General features: G+C 39.5%; 1 protein-coding gene, 1 long non-coding RNA gene and 1 other non-coding gene across 5 annotated transcripts in view; 2 read left to right on the top strand and 1 right to left on the bottom strand.

Moving 5' to 3' along the window:
* TXNL1 (thioredoxin like 1) overlaps positions 1–6620 on the bottom strand; it is a 32569-nt gene extending 25949 nt beyond the window's left edge. Inside the window, exon 1 of one of the 2 annotated variants that reach the window (XM_036081761.2) lies at positions 6364–6620. In XM_036081761.2, coding sequence (XP_035937654.1) covers positions 6364–6461 — 98 coding nt within the window. In that variant the 5' untranslated portion in view covers positions 6462–6620. The remainder of the gene's footprint in view (positions 1–6363) is intronic. The other variant, XM_036081762.2, reaches the window with a different exon arrangement.
* On the top strand, positions 4066–4170 carry LOC118529056 (U6 spliceosomal RNA). The gene has a single exon (XR_004913927.1). It is a non-coding gene; the product is annotated as a U6 spliceosomal RNA (small nuclear RNA).
* Positions 6621–6691: 71 nt separating the features above from the next.
* Positions 6692–14609, top strand: LOC118529051 (uncharacterized). Of its 2 annotated transcripts, XR_004913925.2 has the most exons (4): positions 6692–6876; positions 9275–9333; positions 13539–13606; positions 14577–14609. It is a non-coding gene; the product is annotated as an uncharacterized LOC118529051 (long non-coding RNA). The 2 variants fall into 2 exon arrangements; XR_013443296.1 differs by lacking the exons at positions 13539–13606; positions 14577–14609 and adding an exon at positions 12947–13160.
* The last annotated feature ends 5893 nt before the right edge of the window (positions 14610–20502 follow it).

Below are 20502 nucleotides of genomic sequence, written 5' to 3'. Positions count from 1 at the left end.
CCCCTCTCCCCGCTCCTCAAATAAATAAATCAATCTTTAAAATATTATGCCCCAAATATGCCTGAATTTCAGGATCACACTTTTTTCTCTGGTGCAACCCCTGATTCACAGCCCTTAAATAATATATAGTCACAGAGCCTCTGAACTTGTAAAAGTGACCACAGATCACCTAGTCCCGAGGTTTAAAAAAGAAAAAAAAGTTCTTTTTCTATCTCTGAACCTCTCTTTGACAGAAAGGTTACCTGTTAAATCTAATATGTAAAATGGATATGTAAGAAGGATTCTGACTTATGCTTTTTGAGAAAAACACAGCAGACAACTCTCCAGCTTTCTGCAATACATAAAGAATCAAACCCACAAAACTAAAACTTTAAAACTGACCTAACCTAACACAATTATTGGATAAGTAAGAACTGAAGACCAGAAAAGTTAAACGACTTGCCCAAGATCAGGCACTCTAGTCAATGGCAGGGCCATAACAGAACAGTTAACTCCTAATCCAATCCAATCCAAGCGTTCTTTGAAAGCACCAAGTTAGGTTCCTAAGTAAGATTTTTGTTTACAGTCATAATATAAATACATTTTACTTCACGAACTTGCTGCTCTTCACTATTTGCTAAAGTATTTAGTGCTCTGCCTTGAGCAATAAGATGTGTAAACACATTGCTGATAAATGGTAAGGAAATGTATGTGCTTTCTGAAGAGATATTTTAAAAGTCTGTTTTTCCATAGGGCACAACTTTAAAGTAGGTAATGTCTAGATAAATTATATTTTAATTAGGGCAGGCATAATCATAATTGGTCCTATTAATAACACAAAATGGCTAGCATTCATTGAGCATTTACCGTATGTTATACAATTTACAAAACCCTTAAATTCATTTAAGCCCTACAATTCCTCATTTCAAAGTCAAGAACAATGAAGTACATTGCTAGAATTTGATCACAAAACCCAACTCTTAACAGCTATTCCCAAAACCCCAAAACAGTGATCTACACACTGCTTTTTGTTATTTCTAAATTAATTGCCAAGATTAAAACTATTTATATGCTCTTTAAAAAAATCCAGACAGATACCATTTTGTGAAGTTCAAATTCAGGCAAAACTAATCCGTAGTGTTAGAATTCAAGAATGAGAAGAAAGTGTGGCGGGGGATGGAGGAGGGTAAATCTTGATCTACATGTTGGTTAAAACAATGTATACACAAATGATTTGTCTACATTTCGACATGCATGTCATACTTCAATTAAAAAGTATACTTTTAAGAAAAATTCTCTATGTTCTCTAAGGCCTCACCATGTGCTAGTTATCTTAAAGCTACTACCTACCTCTCTCATTATCTGCCTGGTCCCTATGGACTACTGAACCTGCTATCTCTGTAATTCAGTCTGCAGCAATGGTGCATCATATAATTAATACCATATGTACACATATATACGTATATATACTTATACATACATACATATGCGTGTGTATGTGTGTATATATATGTATGATGTGTTATCTGAACAAGCTACCATAACCATTAGAACTCAACATCCTAATACGCACTAACATTCTTCCCGGATGGTAACACCTAACCAACTACAAATAGGACCTATTTTAACAAAACTGAATATATGGTAAATACATCTATAAAAATGATACATTCACAAATTAAAGATAAAAATCATACTCCATATAATTTCACTTATATGTGGAATCTAAACAAATGCACAAATGAAAAAACCAGAAACAGACTCATAAATACAGAAAACAAACTGGTGGTGGTGGGGTGGGGATTGGTGAAGGGATCAAGAGGTACAAACTTCCAGTTATAAAAAAAGTCATGGGGATGAAAAGTACAGCATACGGGATATGGTCAATAATACTGTAATAACTGTGTATGGTAAAAGATGGTAACTACACTTAATGCTGAGCATTTTGTAAACTATATAACTTAAATCACTATGTTGTACCCTGTAACAAATAAAATATTGTATGCCAAGTATACTTCAATTAAAAAACAATCATTCATACTAAGTTTTATGGGGAAGAAAATGTATATTCTTTCAGCATTGGGGCTTACCCACCAGTGATAACAACAAAACTGGCACTGCTTATTAATCAATCACTAAATGTATCTGAGTTTACTTAAAATGAGTTAACAGTTTGGAAATAACAGTTACAAAAACATGTTACCACAGTATATAATTCACATATATAATTTCATTCTCTAAACAATAGTTAGGTTACATGTTACTATTCCCATTTTACAGGTAGAGAAAAGAATATCAGAGATTGAACTGAACTGTCCTAAATTATAAGATTAGTTTGCAAGCAGCTCTAACCAACTTTTTAGTTAGATACTTATTTAAAAATGTCAGGCTTGGGCGCCTGGGTGGCTCAGTTGGTTGAGCGACTGCCTTCGGCTCAGGTCATGATCCTGGAGTCCCGGGATCGAGTCCCGCATCGGGCTCCCTGCTCGGCGGGGAGTCTGCTTCTCCCTCTAACCCTCCCCCCTCTCATGCTCTATCTCATTCTCTCTCTCAAATAAATAAATAAAATCTTAAAAAATAAATAAATAAATAAAATAAATAAAAATGTCAGGCTCTATGCAATATAGAGATGAACCTGCATTTCCTTTCTACTTAGGCTGGGAAGAACAAGAACAGCACTTTATAATCCAAACTGCATTCAGCAATGGGACCTTAAGTTATTTAACCTGTGATTCAACATCGTCATTTGTAAAATGGGGTAATTTCAAAGATTATTTTGAGGATTGAATAAGTCAATATAAATGCTTAAACAAGTCTCTTACAAAAGTAAGTAATATGTAAATGTTGACTGTTTTAATTGTTAAAAAAAAAATAAATACCAGAGAAGGGTGCCAAGACCATTCACTGGGGAAAAGACAGTTTTTTCAACAAATGGTGCTGGGAAAACTGGATATCAACATACAAAAGAATGAAGGTGGACCTTTACACCATATACAAAAATTAACTCAAAATGGGTAAAAGACCTAAATTTGAAAGTTAAAATTACAAAATTATTTGATGAAAACAAAGGGGTTAACTCTTCATGACACTGGATTTGACAACAATTTCTGGGAAATGACACTAAAAGCACAAACAACAAAAGATAAATTGGACTTCACCAAAATTTAAAGACTTGAGCATCAAAGAACACTATCGAGGAAGTGAAAGGCAACCAATGGGAGAAAATATAAATCATGTATCAGATAAGGAATACCCAAAATATATAAAGAACTCCTACAATTCAGTAACAAAAAACAAAAGTCATTCAAAATGAGCAAAGGACTTGAAGAGACATTTCTCCAAGGAAGATAAATGACCAATAAGCACAAGAAAATATGCCCAACTTCATTAGTCATTAAGGAAATGCAAACCAAAACCACCAGACCACTTCAGACCCATTTAGGATGGCTATTAAAATATAAAAAATGTTGGCAGGTATGTGGAAAATTAGAACTCTCCTGCACTGCTGGTGGGAATGCAAAATGGTGCAACCACATTCCACTCCCAGGTATATACCCGAAAGAACTGAAAGCAGGGACTCAAAGAAATCCTTGCACACCAATGCTGATAGCAGTATTACTCAAAATAGCTAAAAGGTGGAAACAACTCAAATGTCCATCAACAGATGAATAAGGAATATATGGTGTATACATACAGTGAAATATTATTTAGCTTGAAAAAGGAAATTCTGACACATGCTGCAACATGGATGAACCTTGAAAACATTATGCTAAGTGAAATAAGCCAGAAACCAAAGGACAAATATTACATAATTCCACTTACATGAGGTATCAAGAATAGGCAAATTAATTCATAAAGACAAAAAGAAGTTACCAGGGGTGGGAGGTTGGGGGGTACTGGGAGTTCTTGTTTAACGGGTAGTTACTGGTTAATGCTTTTACCTGAGATAATGAAAAAATTCTAGGAAATAGTGGTGATGTTGGTACAACGTTGTGAATGTACTTAATGCCACTGAATTATACATTTAAAAATGGCTAAAATGATAAATTTCATGTTACATATATTTTACTCCAATTAAAAAACTGAGTGCTCGCTTTGGCAGCACATATTACTAAAATTGGAACGATACAGAGATGAGCATGGCCCCAGTGCAAGGATGACATGCAAATTCATGAAGCGTTCCATATTTAAAAAGAAAAAAAAAACCTGAAAATACTGGAGAGCCACTAAAGATCCTTAAACAGTGACAATCTGCATAACATTTTATTAAAATGAATAGACAGGTTAGGTATAACATTGAAGTGGAAAAAAAGGAGTAAGACTCAAAGTAGGGTTGGAAAGGAAACAGCTGCTGGAGAAAATTACGTTCTTGGCCTAAAATGGGACATTAACTTTGATCTAAGAGGTTTCCTACATGGTCTACTGGATATAGTTGTTTGAGGGTCCAATACTGATGCCCAGTTACCCCAGAGGGGTCACATTGACATAGTTTGTGTAGGAATACTAATGGCCAAAATGTTAAAGAACTTCAAGGTAAATATAATCTTATCAGATTTATAAATGTTAGCTATAAATATGCTTTTGAACTTAAAAGTTCTCTAAATTCATTTTCTTTGTGCTGTTTTTCCAAAAAAATTAAATTTTCATTGCATCAAAATACCTTTTTAAAAGTAAACAACACAGTGCTTTACCAATCAATGTCTGCAGTTGTTTATGGTTAAATGTTGCCTCATTGTTAATGGAAGTGTTTCCTTAATAGCAAAGTTTCCCTACTTTTCTCACTTCAATTAATAAATGATTTATCACTCTCATCTGTGCTGCTATGGTAAGGGAAAAGAGTATTTTATTGGGGGACGAAAGTCTATACACTCCTACAAATTAGAATTAGAAAAGTGAATTAAAAATGAGATTCACTGTTAAAATCATCTCTTTTCCAACTTTGGCCTAGGTACTTAACAAAAGTACAGGTATCCCTCCATATTAAAAATATCAACATTACAAAACTGCTAAATGTGGGAGGGCACATTTATAGAATTTTGACATTCCTTTTAGACATATCCTTATAATGAAATTTTTATCTTCTTCAATTTAGTAAATATGAAAGTCCACATGTCAAATGGGTACTCTATGCCACCCTAGAAAATCCAACATACTGTCCCTTTTCAATTCTGTATAAAAGAGGTTGGTGCAGGATTAAGTCCTTAATTGTTTTTATCTTATCTGCATCCCCCAAGCACTAAAACTATCTAATCCTAATGCCACCACTTATATACTCAACATTTATTGAATCACATTCAGGAGCCATTAATCACTTTTTACCCTGATTAAAAATACTGCCTTATGTTTATATAGTTACCTGGACAATTAAATGTGTTACATAAATAGTGATACCCGTAGTAGATTTCTCCAGGTTAGTTTAAATGTAAATAACTCCGGGGGTCAAGATAAATCAAATGGAGACCTTTAATCCTGACATACACAAGGGAAGGTCAAGAAATACACACAGTCGCTGAAATCTTGGTTCTGAAGGCCTAGTTCCAACATGTCACTCTTACAGAGGTACACTGCACACTCAAAATAGAAAATCCACCAGCTCTGCGACCAATAAATTATGTTGAGATTTACCAAAGTCAGTTAAGCATCGTTCAAGATCTCTGTCCTCTTAAACCATCAAGTCAAAAATGGAGTCTATTTGGCCAAACCCAGATGTTTGGATATCTATATTGTATATATACTCACTCTTCATTTCTGTGATCAGATGCAGTCGCACACATAACGGAGCCTAAGTTACAAAGTTACTAACCAAACGAATAACAAAACCATTAAGAAAATTAAAAAGCACTCGGACCCAACATTAATTTAAAATGCATTAAATGAGCCTCGGGACTAAGCACTACGTGGATTAGTTGAATAGTCCCAACTGAATTTCCTAAAGGTCTTACAGAAATGCAGGTGGTGAAGAAAGCCAAAGTGTTCGGTAAATTAAGATTTCAGGGTTTCTAAAATGCAAGTGACAGCTGGCTCCCCGAAACGAATGGGACGGGTGAAAGCAGGGGCGGCTGTAGGAAGACTCCAACAGACTAGAAGGAAGAGAAGTGGGCCACCCCCAAGTCCAGAGCTCGTCCGAGGATGCAGAAGGGACGGGAGGCGATCTCCTAGGCTAGGGAACGCGGATGGCCAGGCCTTCGTGCCCTCCAGGGACTCCCTTGTGCACCACCGGGGGCTCACACCCAAGAGCGGAGGCCTAACTGGGCAGCGGCCTGGGGCTGCGGCCAGCGCCGGACATTCCGCTGCAAGAGATCGCAAAGGAGTCGGGACCCGGAAAAAGTGAAGGGAAAGCAGGGACGGAGAGACAGCGCCCGCAGGGCTCGCGCCCGGCCTCACCCTCGCATGGTGAACTTGACCACGGCGAGTCTGGAGCCCGCGCCGCTCAGCTCCGGCTGGAAATCTGGGTCGCTCCCGACCGGCTTCACTCCCACCATTCTCAGCCCGGTAGGGCGGCCGCGACGCCACCGGCTTCAAAACTGAAGAAGACTCGGGAGAGTAAGGGGAGAGGCTCGGAAAGGCCAAGGCCTGAACACAGGAGGTACCGACCGCAGCGTCTTCTCCGGGACTCTCAGTGCCGAGTCACGCCAGGGAGCCGAGCGGCCGAGGGGGTGGGGACGGGAGGGGGGAGGGGAAGGGAGAGGCGAGGGAAGGAAAGGCGTGCGGCACCCAGCAGCCACCGCGCGACAGGGCCGCCGGCGCTTGCGCACTTTAGCGTCATTTCCGCGTCGTCCGTTTTGGCTCCCACCACCCAATCCTAAAACGCGACCCCTGGCTCCACCCTCGACTGAGGAGCCCCGACTCCGGCTGGAGCGGCGCAGGCGCGGAAGAGTAGCAGTCACAAGCTCAGACGTGAGTGCGTTTCAGAAGTTCGTGTGTTCCTCCGCCGTTCCAAGATTCGCGGCTTCTACCGAGTTTTCTGGGGTGGGAAAGTAAAAAGGAGACCCCTTTTTCCCCGAGGCTTGTGGCTAAGGTTTTTACCCCAGTGCTGGAAGAATTACTTTGTCTCATATTCGGGGCAGATCGCCACGCTAGACAAAAAGAGACTTTAGGTACATTGATTTACGGATCTCTTGATACAAGGGTGCTCTCTCTCTGCACTCATCCACAAAATATCATGCACGTGTTTTTAAGTTGTGCCTGAAAAAAAATGAAAGCATCATCCTTCCTTTAGAAACACAGTCTAGTGATAGACGTCAGCAATAGAATAACAAGTATGCAAAGGAAACGGTGGGGACAAATGAGACAGGAGGATGGGGCAGGGTAAACTTGCTAGAAATTGTGGCCCCTGAGCTGGATCTTGACAAAAGAAGAGAGCCAAATAGTGAGAGGTGACAGGAGTATTACAGGCAGAAGAACCAGCAGTACCGATTCGTGGTTGGGGAGGGCTGATGATAATAATAATAATAGTTAATAAATTATGCGATAGACAAGATACATGCTCTTTGTGTATATTAGCTCATTTAATCCTCACAACAACCCTGTGAAGTAGGTTCTGTTATTTCACGGTTAGACGAATTTTCCCTAGTTCACACACCTAGTAAGAAGTCAAATCAGCATTCAAGTTGAGGTAGTCTAACACCAGTGTGTTCTTTTAAAAAGTCAGGCTACGTGACAAATGATTTGCTTTTGGATTTAGCTGGGGTGATGAAACTGAAGAGGAAGATAGAGGTCTGATCAGGACTAGCTTAAGAAATTTGTATTTTAACATGAATGCAATGGAGTAATCACTGTAGGGCAATTTTTTTTTTTTTTTTTTTAATTACAAGAAAGTGTCTTTAGAGAAAGCCCTGAGGTAGCAGTGAGGAGGCTGGAAGGCAGTAAGACAAGTTTAGGTTACTGTAGTAATCCAGGAAGTGAGTTATGGGAGCAGCTGAAGTGGAAATGAAGAGGACATGATTATTTGAGAAACAATTAGCAGCTAAAAATCACAGGATTGAGTGACCAATTGGACCAATTCAGAGCAATGACAGATGAAGGAGTCTAGGATAGTGAAATATTTCAATCTCGTGGCTTTTCGTACTGAGTTAAAATGCCAGTAGGACATCTAGGTAAGGAGTATAGCAGATAGTAGGAAGGTTGAGTCTGGAACGAAAGAAAAAGGAGTAGGCTAAAGTTGCAGATTTGAGAGTCATTAGTTTTAAGGGTGAAAATTGAAGCCCAGGAACACAATTAAACAATTTGGAGGCCAGATGGCAATTATTGTCCCCATTCTACTGATGATGAGGCTCACTTTCAAGAAGTGTGTAACTCATTCAGTTATACAATTGTACAGGTGCTTAGCCCTCGACATTGTACCCAACATTATATTGAAACAGACTTTATATATGTGCACAGAAATTTTTAGCAGATGTTATTGCAAGGTGATTCTCTACTGAGTGTTTTTTCCTCTATAGTTTACAAATCTCTTCAATAATTATAAATAATATGTATAATAAGAAGAAAGAAAGAAGGTGCAGCTGGGGGAAAAAGTGCTATACAAAAATTCTACAAAGGCCCAAGTTTCTTCCTTACCCTATTAGTAGTAACTAAAACAAGAATAATATTCACAGTTAATTGGTCTCCTATGAAATTTAGGTAATGTTTAGTATCATTAAGTAAAATAAGCTTTTGGTAGATGAAATTTTCCCCCCAAATGTTATTTTTTTAATTTGTTTATACCACCCTGAAAACCCCATTTACTAGAATTTTCATGAGAATTTTAGAAAAACTTACCATTAAACTTCTGCAAGGATGACTTGTGATTATTTTTAAAAGGATGATACACTTCCTCCATTCCTGAGATGAACATATTCAGAAATGCAGAATACACTGTACATTAACTCCCTCCACCCTGTCCCTCACTTGGTGGGCATCACTCTTAGAGGACACGGTTTCCCAGGGTCTATTTAGCCTCAGCCTCGGAATTCTATTCAGCTCCACCCACTACCAGAATCAGCAGTCAGGATGAAACCTATTTGCCATCTCACGTCTTACTATAACTGTTACGTCCTGAAATCCGTAGATCTCGAACTGCAGTGAGCTCATTAAAATGTGGGTTTCCAGTGTCACACCCAGAAATTCTGGTTCAGTTGTCCTAATGCATGGCCCAAGAATCTGAATTTTAACAGGCATCCAGAGTAGCTGATGCAAGGAGTCCATATTTTGAGAACCATTATTTGCTCCTACTTGTCTACTGTCACATAGCATTTAGAATGCATTTAATATGTACAAGGTACTGTGATAATGCTTTGAAACACCTTTCTTCCAGGGACATCAAAAGGGAGATTAGACACTTCTACAAAAGCTAATAATACAAGGTAAAATGTGGTAAGTGCCATAGTAGAACTATAGATAACATACCATGGTGGTTGAGAAAAAGAAGAGAACATTTCCAGCTGGAATGAGCAGAGAATGCTTTATGAAAGTTCTAATATTCAGGCCTGGATAAAAATAAGAAATGCATAAACTTCTTCATTCACAGAAATGACTCCTGACTTTCCTCTTAACTCATCAAGAATATAGTTCACTTTAGACTCACCCATTTTTATCAAGCTCAGCCGGTCATTAGGGGCAGCTTTTCTACCATGACTTGTAGCTGCCATGGGTTCACTTTGCTGACTTTACATATAGGTATATCAGAGATACATCATCCATGCCTTTATCTCTCCCATAGCCCTTTGCCCATGGTACGTACAAAATAAGTATTGGTTGGATAAATGAATGGCTAGGAAGCATAATAAGTATTACTGTCAGTCCACAAAATGCAGGGATACAAGAAATATTACTTTGATGTATAACTCAATTTCATTTTGACTCTGAATCCTCACCCTCCTCCTGTAGTCAACTAGAACAAAAACAACCTTATCTCCTCCTCTGCCTGCTTCAGAAATTGTACCAAATTTCTGGATTTAGAGTGGAAGTGGGGCTTTGGAGTGTAGATGTCTAGGAGCACTGTCTCTTTCTACACACCATCTTGAAATCTAGCTCTTTCTGCTTCATGTGACTACCTCAGGGATTGGGACCCTTTGTTTGAAGCTGCCTGTAGACCCATCTGCCTAGATGCACCAGTCTGCCATTTCTTCCAGGGTGTTCACTTTGTCCCTTCACCCCTCCATAAAGATTTTCCCTTGTTTTCATCAAGAGTTTTATAGTTTCAGCTTTTAAGTTTATTTGATCCACCATCCACCTTTTTGAGCCAATTTGATTCTAATCATTTAAAAGTATTCTCATGATAGGAAAGAAAGGCACAATTTTACAGTTTCATATATATTTGTGTGTTTGTTGGGGAGGCAGTATGCAATAACCATAAAATCTCTGATACAAGTTTTTTTAATGTAGTCCTCCTGTAAAAAGTGGAGGAAATGCCACTTTCTGATTTTTTGAAGAGCAATTGCAAGAATATAATGTAGAGAAAACTTTTATTCTACAAAAAAAGTCTTCATAAATTCCTCTGAGATATAATATACCTCTTTAAATAATTGAATTTGTATTTGCAGAAGCCCAAGTATATAGATTTATTGATGAATTCCATAAACCATATGAAATCCCCCCCATTAACTTATCAAAATTACAACTACCCCAAAATGCTACATAAAAATAACTTCTGCCTGGGGTGCCTGGGTGGCTTGGTCGATTAAGCGTCTGACTCTTGGTTTCGGCTCAGGTCATGGTCTCAGGGTTGTGAGATCAAGCCCCGTACAGGGCTCTGGGCTCAGGGAGGAATCTGCTTCTCTCCTTCTGTCTCCTCCTCTGTCCCTCCCCCGCTCATGCTCTCTCTCTCTCTCAAATAAATAAATCTTAAGAAAATAACTTCTGCTTAATAGCTTATTATTACCTTATTCCTGAAGAAGTAGAAAACATATATCTGTTTAATTCTTTAATCAACCTGGTAATTTATTTAAAAAACAATTTTAGATAAGCTTTGATTTATTCTTAAAGTCTTGAGGGAAAAATATGTAATTTATGTAATATAAGTATTAAGTAGAAAGGACATTGGCTTCATAATTTCCAAACCTTTTCTAGTTGTAGGCTTTTAAATTTGAAAATTGAATACCATTTCTCATGGCTGTCCCTAGGTGGCGCAGTGTCTTTCAGTCAAAGGGGTATGATTTCCCCTTGGATATCAAATGCTTTTTTTTAATTTAATTTTATTATGTTATATTAATCACCATACATTACATCATTAGTTTTTGATGTAGTGTTCCATGATTCATTGTTTGCGTATAACACCCAGTGCTCCATGCAATATGCAATACGTGCCCTCTTTAATACCCATCAGCAGGCTAGCCCATCCCCCCACCCCCCCTCCCTTCTAGAACCCTCAGTTTGTTTCTCAGAGCCCATAGTCTTTCATGGTTCATCTCCCCCTCCAATTTCCCCCCTTCATTTTTCCCTTCCTACTATCTTTTTTTTTTTTTTTAACATATAATGTATTATTTGTTTCAGAGGTACAGGTCTGTGATTCAACAGTCTTAACACAATTCACAGCGCTCACCATAGCATATACCCTCCCCAATGTCTATCACCCAGCCACCCCATCCCTCCCACCCCCCACCACAAATGCTTCTTTAAATAATGCTGTCAAGTCCCCAGACGGACCATTTGCCCCACTAACACCATATTCCTTAGTTTTGGATGCTAGGCAGTGTCTTGGAGGAGAGAGTTTTCTAGGAAATCATGGAGTGACCCATCACCGTCATAAATCTCATCGTCCTAGAACATACTGAAGAAACTTGCTAGCAATTCTGAGTCAGTTTTGAATGTTTCCCAGGAATGTAAAACAGCTTTTTTATTCTGAAATTTATATCTGAGGTTCAGAAGTCATTAAGCTGCCTAGAGTTGCTATTAAGAAGGCCAGATAGATAAATATTTCTATCACTTCAGCCTTTGAGATAAAAATCCATATTTTAATTTTTTAAAGAGTGTGTTGAGAGTTAGAATTAACTCTTTGAACCTGAAAAACTACACATGCCTTCATATAACTGTGTTTTCACTTAATCACTCGTAAAGAGAGTTATTTTTTGGCTTAAGGTAGTGTAGTAGAGATTGTCTGATTAGAATGTACACTTAGAGAAGAAATGCCTCCCACTAAAGACTTTTGCTGTGTCCAGAACCCTCTCTCAGGCATGCCCTTGAGCAAACACATACACCAAGCATACACAACCTCATCCGTCAGCCCATTCCTGAGGGGCAGTATGTGCATACTCTTAGTACCTCTGAGGGCCAGGCACTGCGGACATTCAATAAAAATAAAATGTATGTTAGCTTCTATCCAGTAAGGAAGTGGTTATTTACACAATGTTAAAAACAGTATTTTCCACCAAAATTCAGAATATTAGAATCAGAAGAAAATACACGGGATCAGACCCAACTGGTAGAAAGTACCAAAGCACACCACTTCTCACACTGCTTTGCACTAATTGTAGATGTATCTCTCTCCCTGCTAGACTATGAACAATTTGACCACAGAACCAGGTTTTTGCACTCTCTGAATGTCCAGCTCAGCATAGCACCCAATACCACTGGATGTTGAATAAATGATGCTTTCCACCTTGCCAAATTATATTTAGGACAAGTAAAAGAAAGTACTGTTTCATGAAAATAGAAATAAAGTTAAAGTACTCATAGACACTGCCCCCGGCCCCGCCCAACCCAGATTATTGTGGAGCAAATGCCAGGCATCATATAATTTCATCTGTAGTATTTTAGCCTGCATGTCTAGAAGATAAGGATTCCTTTAAAAATAACCTTCATAACCAAAATCCCATTATCACACCTAAAATGTTAACAATGCTTCCTTAATATCAAATATTCACTTAATGTTAGAATTCTCCATTTTCTCCTAATTTATTTTATGACTTATTTGAATCAGTATCAAAATAAGGTATATACATTGCATTGGTTGATATGTCTCATCTCGGTCTTTTTTTTTTTTTTTTAGATTTTATTTATTTATTTGAGAGAGAGAAAGAATGAGCTGCGTGAGGGGCAGAGGATGAAGCAGACTCCCTGCTGAGCAGGGAGCCCAATGTGGGGCTCGATCCTGGGACTCTGGGATTATGACCTGAGCCGAAGGCAGACACTTAACCGACTGAGCCACCCAGGCGCCCCTGTTTCATCCTGTTTTTATTAAAACTTTATTTATTTTTTCTGAATTTTTATTTGAAACGATTCAAATGGACAGAAAAGTTGCAGCAGCAACAGAAATAGCAGTAGCAGAAGTGGAGGAAGAGGGAGAGGAAGGTGGCACAGTGAGAAGGAGGGTGCACTTTCTTGCTAGCCACTGGGGACTCCCCAAGAAGAGTGTGCTCATGACTAACTTTGCTGTGCTCAGATGTTTGCCAGGGCTGCCCCAAGAATAGGTAATCCCAGCTGGAAAGCTGAGGAGACCCTGAAGAAGCTTGTAGCAGGAGCAGTAAGCAAACCCTCTCCATGAGGCTGGAAAGTGGAATTTCCTGGAAGGAAAATCTGGGCAGTGCATCTTTGTGTCTTCCATGGTCCACTTTGTGACATATGGATCCTCTACTTGGCAGGGGATTGAAGAACAACTCTCCCCAGGCTCTGGTGGTTCTCTCATCCTGACAGGAGAAAGAAGAGAGAGGTTAGTAGGACAAACTACAACCCTTGTTGCTACAGCCTATGACAGTGCATCATGCCCTTCTTTTTTTTTTTTAAGATTTTATTTATTTATTTTAGAGAGAGAGCATGGGGGAGGCACAGAGTGAGAGGGAGAAAGAGTTTCAAGAGACTCTGTGCTGAGCACAGAGCCCGATGTGGGGCTCAGTCCCAGGACCCTGAGATCACAACCTGAGCTAAAACCAAGAGTCAGCTGTTCAACCAACTGCACTACCCCAGCACCCCTCAAGTCCTTCTTTACTATCCTAATTTCCCCTCATTGATCTTGGTAGCTTGATGAGGGACCCCAAACCCTTGTTTGTGAGGAGCTCAAGCACTCCCAACTTTAACACCTTCACACTTTCCTAGAAAGTGTAAGTATGGACCAAATAGAGATATTTCTAGAGAAAGACATCCTGTTACTTAGAAGAAATTGTCTGATTTAGCGGAAGTCATGAGATAGGAAAAAAGAAGTCTCACCAGTTGACTTTCATGTCACGTGAGAAAGTACAAAGGGAAGCTCTTAAAGAATTATAATTACACAAAACCATGCAAAGAACACTTACTAATCTACTCTGCTGCAATATGATAAAGTGTGAAGACCCCTAGTACTAACATGAAGCTCCCAACCGTGACAATGACTTCTAGGCGAATGGGTCCACTAAGGAAGGGACAGAATTAGCAAAGTATTAGGCCCTGTGGGGAACACCAAATCACAGATTTACAACCTACAGGAAAAAAATAATCTGGAAATGACAGTAATAATGAGGCTAGTTGGATCACCAGGCAGAAATTTGTAAAATGCAGGAGCAAATCTCCTTGCCTTTTGGAGAATCAACTTGGAACTTAGAAAGTCCAGGAAGTACTAGTGTATTGTAGGGTAATTGCTACTAAATTCTAAAGAATCTGTGCCTTCCATGGTCCACTTTGTGACATACGGATCTTCTTCTTGGCAGGGGATTGAAGAACAACTCTCCCCGGGCTCTAGTGGTTCTCTCATCCTGACAGTAGAAAGAAGAGAGAGATTAGTAGGACAAACTACAACCCTTGTAGTAAAATAAAAAAAAGTTTTATTTTTTTAATGCCCATATCATTAAACCATAGCATGTTAAAATTTTTTACCCTTACCCCATGGATTCTGTTTATGGTTCTTTTCCGGTAACAACTATACATTATTGGTTAAAACAATGATGACAACTTCTCCTTTGTCTCTGTACCTCTCTGTCTCCTCCACCTAGTGTACATGATGCATTGCTGCTGGACTGATTTTTGTGGCTGACACACCCTCCAGGGATTCCCCAGTGAGCCACACTCTGTCCGTCCTCCCTCCTTGAGTGCACATGATACCTGTCACTTGCTTCTAACCAGTAGAATATGGCAAACAGTGATGGGCTGTCACTCTCTTCATTAAGTTACTATCTACAGATTTATCTATCTTTATCTATATCTATAGCTACATAACTCCATTTTCCTTGCACCCACTAGAGAGATGCTCTTTGCTGGCCTTGAAAAAGTAAGCTACCACATGAAAGGTCTTTGGTAAGGCTCAGGTGACAAGGAACTGTACGTGTCCTGTAGGACATGAGGGTCCTTAGTCATTTACCCGCAAGGACAGGAATCAGATTCAGATTCTTCCCTAGTTGAGCCTCCAGATGAGATTGCAGTCTGACTGACATCTCAATTGTCGCCTTGTGTGATCATAAGCAGAGGACCCAGTTAAATTGTGCCTGAACTCCTTTCCCATGGAAACTTCGAGGCAGTACTAAACTTGTGGTAATTTGTTATATAGCAATAAAAACAAATGTAATGTTATTAGGAAAAGCACCACCCTATATATTGGTCAAAAGTGTTCAGTGGCTTTTCACTTCCTTTAGAATAAAGTCCTGAAGGCTTCTAAGGGCATTCAGTGCCTCTCCTTATCTGAACTTATTCTATTTTCCCCTTGTTATTTTTTTATTACTGGGCTTAGGCCCAATCTGAGAAAGACTGTGTCAACCAAAGAGAGAGTTCCAGGGCAAAGATTGCCCATTGAAGGAGTCCCTCATGGGGCAGAAATAACTAAGTCTTAATACCACAGTTTCCCTTATATCTGCTTTATGTCCCCTGTACTTCACTTCCAATTTAACTCTCTGTTTATTATATATGTGTCTATATATATTCATGTTTTACATTTCATATGTTATATGTATACACACACTTGTAGACATTTCAAAACTAGCAACAAAATTGTTTTCCTTTCCCAGTTCTTTCTATTCCAAATCCAATTCATTTTTGTAGACCTCCATGAAATCTAATGTGATTATCCTTCCTCATCTCAGCCTAGAAGTAACTCATCTCTTCTCCACTACTCCTTATATACTCCTTATTTCTCATACCGTGCTATATTATAGCCATACGTCTTGGGGGAAATTTGCCATTCTTTTTAGCTGCCCAAACACTTTCCAATGTTTAGAGAATTCCTCATTTTGTGAGCCTTGGTGGGAAGCAAACCTTCCCTTTCCTCTATAGAACTGAACGTGCCAAATTCTTCGTTTCTTGGCTTTGCTTTCAGTTAAGGTTCAATAAATAGATGTTGAACTGAATTTTTTGGTTGTGTAAATCTTTTAAGATTTTTGTATAATTCCTCTAGATGACAGGAATAAATAAATAATTTACTCAAAAAATATACTCAGGATCAACTACTGAAGGTCCAAGTCTTAATTTTCAGGAAGGTTACACATGTAAAATATATATGTGCATATAAAAATGTGTGAATTTTTCTGAAACAGAAGCATGTTATTCATTAATATTTGAATCTTTATTTTAGTCATGTGGCTCAGGAGATTGCACGCATTTATATATAGACTTTGGCAATACGTTTTGTAAACTTGGTAGAGAGGGGCCAGAGTGTTTGTAGTCTGAAGGTTTCTCATTAATCTTCTTATTAACCTTTGTATTCCTAGGAAGGTATTTGAAACATGTAAGTTCAATTAATATTTGTTGAATAAAAGTCAACTTTATCTAGGAGGGATATTTTATAGATTTCCTTTACAAACCGAACAAGCTTTAATGAAGCCTAAGATTATCCCCTGGTAACCACTCTGCTTCCTATATTTCCAAAAAGTTCTTGTAAATTGTAAAGGGGATTATGAACTTAATGGTTTAAATGTATTCATCACAACAGAGTGAATGAGTATATTGAACCCAGCTGTCCAAAGAATTAATTTCTTCTATTTAACATAATTTCCCTGCTCTTCCTCTGCCCCCATGTGATTGCAAGGCAGTTAGTCAAAAGTTGAAGAAAATCGTAGAATCCCAATTTGCAGTATAAGACAATTTCAGAATTGCTGATTTTCAAGTGTTCTATTGACTTCCTTGGTCAACATTATGATTTAGTTTTTCTCAAGATGGCAGCAGAGCTGGTCTCTACAAATAAACAGCATATAGGAAACAACACCTTAGACATAAAGGAGGCTAAATGGCCTAGTGAGGGAAAAGGGGGTGTGCCCCCCAGAACACTGATAGGTCTGCAATGTGTTGCAGGAAGGAGGACTGTCTATGCTGGAAATAAGGGGAGGAAAGAGTTCGTCACTTGCAGGAATAATAAATTGACAGGAAGCCTTTTGACTAAACCAACACTTAGGTCTCTTTTGACAGGAAATGATCCTGTCTCAGGAGTTGTTTCTGCCCTGTTCTAATCCCCTAGTCAATCCCCTGCTTCAGACCCATCCAATAGGATTTTGCTACCCAGGACTCAGTCCAAGGACCAGCAGCAAAGGGAACCTGGGAACTCCTTAGAAATGGAGGATCTCAGAAACCCACTTTAGACCTACTGAATCAGAAACTTCATTTTGACAGCCTCCCCAGGTGATTCGTTTACAGAACCTACTTTTGGGGACTGCAATAGAATTCTTGTCCTATAAATCCGTTAGTGAGATTATGAAGGACAAACTGACCATTCATTGGCTACCAGCATCGCACCAGTTTTTCCCTTGGCTACTATTCATTCATTCAATAAATATTTGGGAGGCAGATGGGCAATCATAATAAGTAATTAACATTTATTGAGCTCGTTTAGCCTCCCAGATACCCATGAAGTTATTATGCCTATTTTTTATATGGGGACTTGAGGACAATGAAGAGAAGTATCATGCCCCAGATGACAGTAACAGATCTCCCGCTACACCAGGCTCTACCGCCCACACAGAGAGTGTATATTCATTCCCTCTTCTCTACAGGAATGTTGCACAAGGTCAGACTTCCTCTAGTCCGGAAGCAGAGTTCCTCCTCTGGCTCTCTCTGTCGTGGGCAACATTTAAGTTCGAGGTCAGAAGGAAACAGTAACTGAATTCCAGAGCTAACACTTTCCAAGTGTCTGGACAGAGTCGCAGGGCAGAAGAGTAAACTTGCAACATCCTGGGAACACTTAGACTTGCCATTTCATTCTTCCCTCCATCTTGGTCCTCCCAGGATGGGCATTGGAGACGAGACGAGAGCCTAGACCAAACTTCCCATAATAAAAATGGCGGCCGTGCACTCTTTGCCCACAGTCGACACCCTAGCCTCCGTTCCGTCTCCTTGGTAACGTGGCCAGCTTCTCTGGCTCCAGCCTCGGCCAGGCAAGTATGCAAATGATGATCATTTCCCTCCCCCTCATTTTTGCGACAGTTGCAGCGAAAGTCACGGCAGTTGGGTGTCAGCTGATTTACCGCAGCGGCGGCAACGGCAGCTTGCAACCTCGGTGGGGAGACGCCGGCTGGGCTCGGGTTGTGGTTTGCCTACCCGGATTTGAGCACCCCACATCTTCCTCACATAACGTCCTCGCCTTGTCCACCTTTGACGGGGCGCCCATGGGTGGTGGGACGGACAACATCGCGGCATGAGATGAAGCTGTGACAGGTGAGGAGGCTTTCGAGCTAATCCAGGGGGAACCCCAGCATGGGACGTGCTTGCAGTGAAGGTCAGGGGCCGGGGGTCAAGGGTCGCAGTCCGTTCTGGCCGGGGGCGGTGCCAGCTGTTCGAGCGCTGCTGATGGAAGTTCTGTTCTTGACCGAGCCTGCAGGTTCAGGCCCACAACTAGGCGCCTTTACCTGGAGCGGGGATTCGGCCAGGGGTCTTTGGGGTTCCTTGGCCTGGTGAATGACATTTGCTTCAGGTGACACTGGCTTTGGTTTTGAGATGGGACCGCCCTGCCCTCAGTGGCAATCTAAACAGTGAGGTGGTTTGTGATGATGAGTGGGTGGTTATTGACTGTGCTTTCAGATAACGTGCTTGCTTTTGGGGTACGCATGCTCTGCTTACCTGTTGGTACTCCTCTCTAGTTTGCTCTTGCCTAAGGTACTAACGTCTGTTAGAGTTTCATCTTTGAGGTGCCACCTGCCTGCCCTCCATCCTTTTGCCCTAGGACTTGGTTTAAGGATACCTGCTACTCCCACTTGCTTACTTTTGGGTCCCAGCGTTCTGAAGCCATATGTTTGGAGTCAGCATTACCCTGCCCTTGATTCAAAAATTGCGTTTTATGTTTTGATTCACTTGCTTTGTCAATTTCTCAGGTCCCAGGCAGAATTTGCTGGTTCTTATAGCTTGAAATTATGGCAGGTACAGTTGCATCTTAGACAGCATTGGCAATGTTGATGCTGCGGATTTTAGGATTCAGTGAGAGGAACAGCTTGCTTTCATGGTAACATTTGCCATAAGCCAAAAATGGCAGGCTATGACTCTTTTAGATGCTTATTGCTTAGGACTTTATGAATAAGATGGCAAGAATCGCAGGGTGTAAAAGAGAAATTGAGTTTTTGAAATTTTGGTATGACACAGATTTTCTTGCTTTATAAGCTACTTGTGACACTGGAAGTGGAGAGCAGTTTAAAAGTAAAAATAGTGTATTGAAAGGCCTTTATTTATGAAGAATCCAAAACTGCCCTTGATTTCATTGAAAATAACATCTTAGTTATTTCAGATTGGGAAAACGGTATAAATAAATAGTAAATGCCTTGTTAATTTCAACAAGAGATTATTATGGAGAATTTATTTACTTAAATGTCTGTCTCTATTTTTAAAATACTCCAGAGCTCTACTTAAAACTAGACTATACACTTTTTCTTATTGCCACCTGTACATAGCTAAATTTTAAAAGATTTGGTAGGTAAATCAAAGGGACTGGGCCTTACTTTATTTGAGTATCATTATGGGAACTTACATTTTGAGTAGTGAGTCTTGTATCTTATAATTTCCTTTTATTTTTATCTTGGATATAAGTTCTGTTTTGAAGCAAAATGAGTGGGGTGGTTTATCTATTTAACAGGCTTAGCATTGAACACTTTAAAAGTAGTGAGCTAGTTTTTGTGTCTTTGTCATGAGAAAAGTAGGATAACATTTAGCTTTAGTAGCATTCTCTGTGTTAGGTGTGAGTACTTAAAGTTTGTTTTGGACCTCAGGTGAAGAGGATTGAATTAATTTTTCTCAATTCATTGATCATCATTGGCTGTTCAAGGTGTGTCTCCTGTTTGTTTTTTTTTATTCATTGTATTTTATTTCCAATTCCCACTCCATTTCCTTGCTCATCAACCCATGGGAAACCGTTTTTAACATGTGTGATGTGTATCCTTATGTTCGTATGTGTTGTTAAATGTATATTGTTTTGGGTGCCCACATTTTTGATTTTTAGAGATATGGTATATTTTGTATGTTATATGTTACATATCACATGTTATATAATATTGTATATTGAAAATTTTTTTCTCTTCTTACCATGTTTTAAAGATCTATTTGTGTCACTCTCCATTGCATCTGACTGCTGCACAGTATTTCAGAGAGTATATCCATGACAGGTTTCCATCTACTCTTATTTGTGGATACCCATTTTACTTTTATTTTCCTACTGCTGTAAACAATTCTATAATA

Source organism: Halichoerus grypus, chromosome 13, assembly GCF_964656455.1.
Source record: "Halichoerus grypus chromosome 13, mHalGry1.hap1.1, whole genome shotgun sequence".
NCBI classification, from domain to species: domain Eukaryota; kingdom Metazoa; phylum Chordata; class Mammalia; order Carnivora; family Phocidae; genus Halichoerus; species Halichoerus grypus.
The sequence above is the reverse complement of the archived record's forward strand: the minus strand, read 5'-3'. Positions and strand labels throughout refer to the sequence as shown.